At 33.4% G+C, this 8,158-nt stretch overlaps 1 protein-coding gene across 1 annotated transcript; it reads left to right on the forward strand.

The window, feature by feature from the left end:
• LOC108661547 lies at nt 4,363–4,818 on the forward strand. Its single transcript, XM_018118976.1, has one exon. The coding sequence runs from the start codon at nt 4,363–4,365 to the stop codon at nt 4,816–4,818; it is 456 nt and encodes a 151-aa protein (XP_017974465.1).

Below are 8,158 nucleotides of genomic sequence, written 5' to 3' on the forward strand. Positions count from 1 at the left end.
CATAATAAGGTATTTTGGGCACCAAGGAGACAAGAGGAGCGTGACACCTCGACCTCAATAGACCCGTAACTAAAAGTAAGACGCGATAACATGGACCAGGGGTAATTTTGTCATTTATCATGGTGAGCTCCTAGAAGTAGCTCTCAAATGTTTTTAAGGTCTAATTAGACCTAAGGAATAAATGAATGATGGTAAAATAAATGAAGAAGATAGAAATACTGATAATTTTCATGATAGGGGTAAAATGGTCATTTTACATCTCGAGTCAAAATTTTTAAGTTTTCATGAACCCGAGTAGACTATTATGAACTTTGCCTTAGTGTCAAAAGAGTAAAAAGCTGAACCAAAGGAAAGAGAGAAGGCAAAGTCAACTATTGGATGGCATTTTTGTAAATAAATAAAACTTTAGTCAACCATAGCATAAATATCTCATTTCTCCAGCAGCTTCCTCATTTTTCTAGCAATTTCTTCTTCTTCTTCTTCCTCCCATCTCAAGTTTTTTCATCCTCCATGAAAGCTTCTCTCAAAGCTTCCATCACCCACTCAAACTAACCTTAAATTTCATGCTTTTACATACCTTGTTATAGGGTTTTTCATGCTCTTTCACTCTCTCACCTTAAAAAGTCTTACTTTCACACTTTCTCTCACTAGCTAGGTGTTTTAGAGAGAGAAAGAGAGAAAGAGAGAGAGCTTCTATAATAGCTTGAAAATTCTTGGAAAGGAATTCACGTACAAAGCTACCAAGGTGAGTAATGAAGTAGAGTTGACTTTTAAGTGTTGAGAATGGCTAGTGATTAGACTTGTGAGTGTTTTGTAGTTGAGGTTGTTTATTCGTTTTAGAGTGATTAGGATAGTGAAAATAGATAGCCACTTAATGGCAATTGGAAGCTAGTTAGAAGATAGCTTTTAGAATTTATAGTTATGTGAATTGAGTAAATTGTGATGCTATTATGACGATAGGTTCCAACGAAGCCCTAATGCCCCATTTGGACCATTAGAGGAAGTTGGAGTTGGGTAAAGATTTAACAAATACTGGTGAGTGAATGTGCACTAAAATGCTTTGGGTAGATGCATATACGTTTGAACAAATCACTTGAATTGTTTAAATTGTCTTTTCTTTAAAATGCATACGGGAACAAGCCTTGGATGAAACGTTTTTACGTTATGAAATGTGATTGAAATGAATTTGCGAAATCCCTTTATATGTTGATATATGTATATATATATATATATATGTATTGTACATTGGTAGATAATATTGTGTAATGAATATAACTGTGAGTGTGTGCGATGTGGGGGATGCACATGCCGGTGATGACGGGGTATGGGAGTGTGGAGGATGACATTGCTGTGCGCGATGTGGGGGTTGCACACAATGGCATTAGTTGTGAGTGATATGGGGGATGCACATGCCGGTGATGACAAGGTGTGGAAGTGTGGAGGATGACATTGTTGTGCGCGATGTGGGGGCTGCACACAATGGCATTAGTTGTGCATGATGTTGGGGTGCACACAATGACTTCAGCTATGTGCGCAATGTGGGGGTTGCACATGAGCTGGGTAAGGCGACGGTGATATGCATGTTTATGTATACATATATATATATATATATATATATATGTATATGTTATAGAAAGTTCATAAAAATATTTGTGATTGTGTTGTATGTTGGCATTGTTAATTACTTCCAAATTGTTTTTCATTTCAGCAAGAAAATGGCTTTTTGATGTAACAAGACCCTTTGACTAAATTGCTTTGTTTCTCGTTGCAGCGAGATTCATTTTCGCAGCAGCGAGAAACTCTCGGGTAGGCAGCCTTAATCCATACTCTAAATTTCCCTGCAGTGAGAATGGATTCTCACTACAGCGAAAATGGATTCTCTCTACAGCGAAAATGAATCTCGCTATAGCGAGAAACTCTCAGATGGTTCCAAAATTGTGGTGCAATTTTTTCAATTTGATAATTTTTTTTACCACATTCTAATCAGAACTGAGCAAAGTAGTAAACATAAAAAGTGTAGCCCAGCCTCTTAACTTTCTAATGACCTAAAAATCATGTCAATTGGACTTCTGTAGTGGAAGATATCCTTGAAAAACCAAAACATATGCAAACCAAGAATGCCTTTTCACTACAGCGAGAAACCCTTTGTTTTGCTTGTCTTGCTTGGACATTTGCTGAAACTTTCATTCTTTTCAACTTCATGGTTTATCATGGATCTTTCAACACTAAGGGATTTAATAATCAAAGGTTGAATTATGGGGTTTTACAAGAAATTAAACTAAATTACATTGTTTTTAACAAAGTGCATCATGTTTTCAAAATCTTTCCGTATCGGTTGCTTGTTCCCTTCTTATGTTCACTCACTGAGTTTTATAGTCACTCTTTTAAACTTCATGTTTTCATATTCAGAGGTAGTTGAGACCTAGATTGAGTTGTCCATGTATGCTTGCCTTCTTGGTAGGTACTATGGCATCTCAGTAGTTGTACCTTCACCCACGGTTACTCCACTGACGGTTAAAAGTCTTATGCTTGTGTACACGGATAAGTAATGTAGACCACAAAGATTCATGTTAAAAATCAAATATGTATATTTGATTACTGATGCCATTATAGGTTGGCAAGCAGGTGACATTATTTTAACATAATACAAATGTGAATATTGGGTTGCTATAAAATGTTACTGAAATATTTATAGTTGAGAATTACAATATGTGGTTTTAGAAATGATGGCTGGGAATGATGATCGAGATTGCATAAAAAGGCTTGCTTGGGCTTAGTGAGCTATGTCCATAGGGCCTATGCGCCAGTCATGGCCCGAGATTTGGGTTGTGACATTGCTTGTCCGGGTTTTCGCTGCAGCAAAATTCCATTCTTGCTGCAGTGAGAAACTCTCGAGTTGTTGGTTCAAAATTTTACCCGAATTTCGCTGCAGCGAGAATGCCTTTTGCTACAGCGAGATTCACTCTGTCATGCTTGCCTTGCTTGGACTCTACCGTAGTTTTCACTCTTTAACTTCATTGTTGATCATGGATTTTTCAATACTAAGGCACTAAATAATTAAGGGTTGAATTAAGGGGTTTTAACAAGAAATTAAGCTAAATTGCATTGTCTTCAATATAAGTGCATTATGTTTTCTAAAACTTCCCGTATTGATGCTTGTTCCCTTCTTATGTTCACTCATTGAGTTTATACTCACGTTTTTCAACTTCATGTTTTCATATTCGGAGGCAATTGGGACCTAGATTGAGGTGTCCACTTGTATTCGCCTTTTGGTAGGTACCATGGAAATTTAGTAGTCGTACCCGTACCCAGAGTCACTCCGCTAGTAGTCAAGAGTCTTTTGCTTGTTTATACTCACATGTGTTGTAAATCACTAAGGTTCATGTTATCAACAATACATGTATATTTGGATTGATAATTGCCATTATGAGTTGGTAATGGGTGACATTTTTTTTTAATATGAATGCAAGCATATGATTGTCAAAGCACATTATTAAAGTAATTCTAGTTGAGAATCATGAAATGTGACTTTAGGTGTGATGGATGAAATAATGGACAGGACTACAAAAAGAGGCTTGCTTGGGCTTAGTGGGCTATGCCCATTGGGCCCTTGCGTCAGTCATAGCTCGAAAATTGGGCTGTGACAATATGTTCATGCAATTCATGACAAAGACTGATGCATTCATAACAAAGACTGATACATTTATGATAAGGACTGATGCCTCCATTCAAAATCCAGCAACTTCAATTAGACATCTTAAGATACAAGTAGGCCAACTTGCCAATGCTTTAAATACTAAACCTCATGGTACCTTACCAAGTGATACTGAACCTTACCAAAAAAGAGAAGGTCAGGAACATTATATGGCAATCACTCTCCCCAAAGGAAAAGAGGTACGTAAAAAGGTAAGTAATCAAGCATTAAATCCTGAGATTTCAATTCAATTTGATAAAGATGCTGAAAAAGATATTGTGGTTAAAAAATTTGCTGAAAACTCAAAAGAAAAATCACAATCTACTCTCACACCTCCACCACATTTTCCTCAATGTTTTCAAAAGCAAAAACTTGACAAATAATTATAGAAATTTCTTGAGGTATTTAAAAAACTGCATATTAATATTCCTTTTGCTAAAACTTTAGAACAAATGCCAAGTTATCTTAAATTCTTAAAAGACATCCTGACCAAAAGGAGGAAATTGGAAGAGTTTGAGATAGTTGCACTTACTGAAGAGTGTAGTGCTATAATCTAGAATAAGCTTCCACCAAAGCTTAAAGATCTAGGGAGTTTTTCTATTCCTTGCACTATTGGTAGTTTTTAAATTTCTAAAGTTTTATGTGATTTGGGTGCTAGTGTTTCAATAATGCCTTTATCTATTGCTAGAAAACTTGGATTTCAAGAGATACAACCCACTACAGTTACCTTGCAATTAGCAGACAGAACAATTAGGCACCCAGTTGGGATTATAGAGGATGTTTTGCTTAAAGTTGGGCATTTATACATTCTAGTGGACTTCATTGTGCTCGAGGTTGAAGATGATGTTGAAATTCCTTTTATTTTGGGAAAACCATTCTTAGCTACAGTTGGAGCAATTATTGATGTGAAAAAGGGCAAAATAACATTCAGAGTTGGAGAGGAGGAAGTGGTATTTAATTTGTTCAATGCAACTCAGTATCCCTATACAGATAGTTGCTATAAACTGGATTCAGTCAATGAGGGTAAAGGTAAGCCTATTTCACCACCTTCAACAACGCAGGTGCTAACTCTTAAGACAAAACCACCACCACTTTCTAGCTATTTTGATTTTATGGTTGGATAGCGAGTAGTACTTTCTAATTCACAACTCCATCTTTTGCCATGGAATCTTAGACCATATTGGGGGAACAAGTTTAAGGTCGTAAAGATTCATCCTTATGATGTTATCAAGATTTATAGTGGACTTATCGAAGCAGTCAAGTTTAATAAAGAAAGTCTCGAACCGTATAAAGTAGTGGAAAATGGGGTACCATAGTCAAGCTAGTGACTATAAAGAAACACTTCTTGGGAGGCAACCCAAGCACTCTTACTTTCTTTTCTTTTATTTTTTTATTTTTATTTTTATTTATTTAATTATTAAATTATTAACACTCTTTTTTATTTGTGTAGGTTCATATAAAAAAAAAATTTTAATTTTTTAAAAAATTAAAAAAAATTCAAAAAAATATATATTTCAAAAAAAATTTCACAAAAAAAAGTGGTAAGCCGTAGCTTCGACATGGGGTAGGCCACGCCTCCCCCTTGAAATTGGTAGCCCACTAACCAAACCCAATTCCCCCCACATTGTACTAGCCCACTCACCCACTAGCCCATTTACCCATTACCCAAACAAAAAAAAACCTTTTTCTTTATTTATTTTCTTTTCAGTTATTTTTATTTATTATTTATTTTATTTTTCTACATTATTTATTTATTTATTAATTTATTTTTTTGTAGTAAAAAAAATTTTCCTACAAGTGACAATGAAGATGATAACAATAAGCAGGAGGATTAGAGTTTCTCAAAAATTCATCCAATCATCAGGGGAGTATTCTTTATCTTTCCTTTATTTTTTCTAACATTGAGGACAATGTTTAGTTTAAGTTTGGACGGGTGAATTTATTTTTCTGGTGGTGAATATTCTGTGGAAGTTTTAGATTTAATTTTATTTGCATGTGTATTTATAAATAATTTAGGATTAGTTAGTAAATGAATTTATTTTTTGTTTGAATTTTAGGAATCTAGAGTAAAGTTGTGCAAATTTCTTTTCAATGATTTTTTTTATCCAATGATGATAACTAGTTGTCTTGAATTTTAGCCTTTGGTGAATAAGGTTTTTGTTTGGATTCACGCTAAAGTCTATTATTAAGTATCATTGTTAGGATGTGATTTCTACAATTTTGAGCACAATATCTTTTACTTTGAATTATTATGAATATTTAGAGAAGGTTTATATTGATGTGAATTTTAGATTATGTCATGAATTTTAGAATTTACTTGATTTTCTCTCGAGGTGAAATCCTAGGCAATACTTAGTTAGGGACATGATTTAGGCCATCTTTGGATCGTTTGAACCTAAAGAGCCAACCTTGTTAAATTTTTATCCCTAGTATACCTCTTTTGAGCCTAATTTCCCTTTTCTTTGTTTAACTACATAATAATTGAGCCTAACCTTAAAATAAATTTTTCAATTTTGCAACCCTCACTCCTAGCATGTATATTGTTTTAGAAAATATAAATTAAGAAAGGTGATGTTGATATGAAAAAAAAAGGTTCAAAATATGAAAATAACCCCACTACCTACAATACAAAGAAAATAAGTTTGGGGGTGTGAAATTGTGAAATTGTGAAAAAAAAAAAGTGTGTTAAATGAAAGAAAAGTTCAAATGTGGAAGAAAAAGTGTACTAGGTGAAGGAAAATAGAGCTTTATATATAGGTCCTAGAATAATTATGTGCTTAAGGTGATTTGAGCCACATTAATATCCTTTATCATACCTTGACCCTAGCCATACATTACAAGTTTTATAAAGTTCTATTGATCCCTAGCTTTGTATTGGTCTATATTAGTGGAGAGAGAGAGATGAAAAGTAAACCTATTGAAATCTAGTATTAATTTGAAATTTGTGTTGGCATAAACTCATCCGGATGTCATGATATTCTTGGTAAAAGATTTCACACACAAGGAAATCCATTCGAGAATATGCTTGTATTGGAATTGAAACATGAATTTAAATGATGCCTAGATTTTTCCTTAGGTTAATGATGTCTATATTCCCCAGCAACGGTGCCAAAAACTTATTATTCAATTGCTACTCACGCAAGTGTACGTATCACAAAGATAATATAAAGATGAGTAGAGTGTCGATCCCACAAAGAATTGAATTAATCCTTATTGTTAACTACGAAAATTAACACACCTTAATTTTATCTAAACAATTAAAATTAAAAAGGAAAATTTAAATTAATAAACTAAAAACTAAAACTAATATATTAGCAAAATTTACTTCTAGTGATTAACAGACCTAAGATTATGATATCCCTCAATAGTTCATCTGATTATTATCTCTTTCTCTTAACTTAGTTTAATAGATTAAGTTGCTAACCTAGAGTCCTAAATTATTTATAAGTCTTTGTCGAGTTTCTTATAAAAATATGTCTCCCAATTAATTTACTATATGTCTATACAAATTATATTAAAGAAAGATTCATTAAGTTTGTGTTCTAATTTTGGCTATGTATGGCTTATAGGTGTATGTTTACCCTATATGCAAATCAAATCACCTAATCAACTAAGTGCATTTGATCATACGTTATTCTATTCAAGATATAGCTAAATCTCATTCGTCGAGGTTTAACTTAGGTTTCCAATTCAATCTAATTAGTGATTAGGCAATTAGAAACATTAAGAATAGAATTAAATAAACAACTTAAATCTATCAAACATAAGTAAAGGAGAGATAAATAATTCAAACTACATATTAAGTTCAATCATAATCTTAGTATAAAAATCTAGTTCCTCATCAAGTCACACATTATCATTGAATAAAATTTACACATTAAAAACAAAACCAAGAAAATAAGAGAACAAAAGAAAATATAGAAAAACTCAAGAATTGTATTCTTGATCTCTAAATCTCCTTAAATCCTACAAATTCTTCTTCGCTTCAATGACTTTGTAGCTTGACTCTCAGCTATTAATCTGGTGTTTTTTCTTTTTCCTTGAGTCTTCCGAAAGGTTGTTTTTATAGGTTTTGAAGTTAGGCCAAGTTGGGTGAAGAAAGAAGTCAATTTTAATTGGGATTTCCTCATCAGACTATGTAAGTCGCAGCCTTGCCTAATTAATTAACAAAAATCATAATTGCTCTAAGACTACTATAGTGGGTTAACTTCAATAAGATTTTTGACTACTTTCTAGGCTGAACTGGGTGAAGTGAGACACGAAAGTTGTAGAATTTTCTCTTATCTTTCCAATGGTCCAAGAATTGCTTCATTTGGAGCTCTGTAGAGAAAGTTATGATCAAAATATCGTAACGTATGTATTAGAAGTCTGCACCTTGAAATTGCTCTCCTTCTTTTACTAAAATTCTTTTTTTAAATACCTACAAAAGCACAAATAAATCAATAACAACCTATCTTAACCACA

The sequence above is a fragment of the Theobroma cacao genome, chromosome 4 (genome assembly GCF_000208745.1).
Source record: "Theobroma cacao cultivar B97-61/B2 chromosome 4, Criollo_cocoa_genome_V2, whole genome shotgun sequence".
In the NCBI taxonomy this organism is placed as follows: domain Eukaryota; kingdom Viridiplantae; phylum Streptophyta; class Magnoliopsida; order Malvales; family Malvaceae; genus Theobroma; species Theobroma cacao.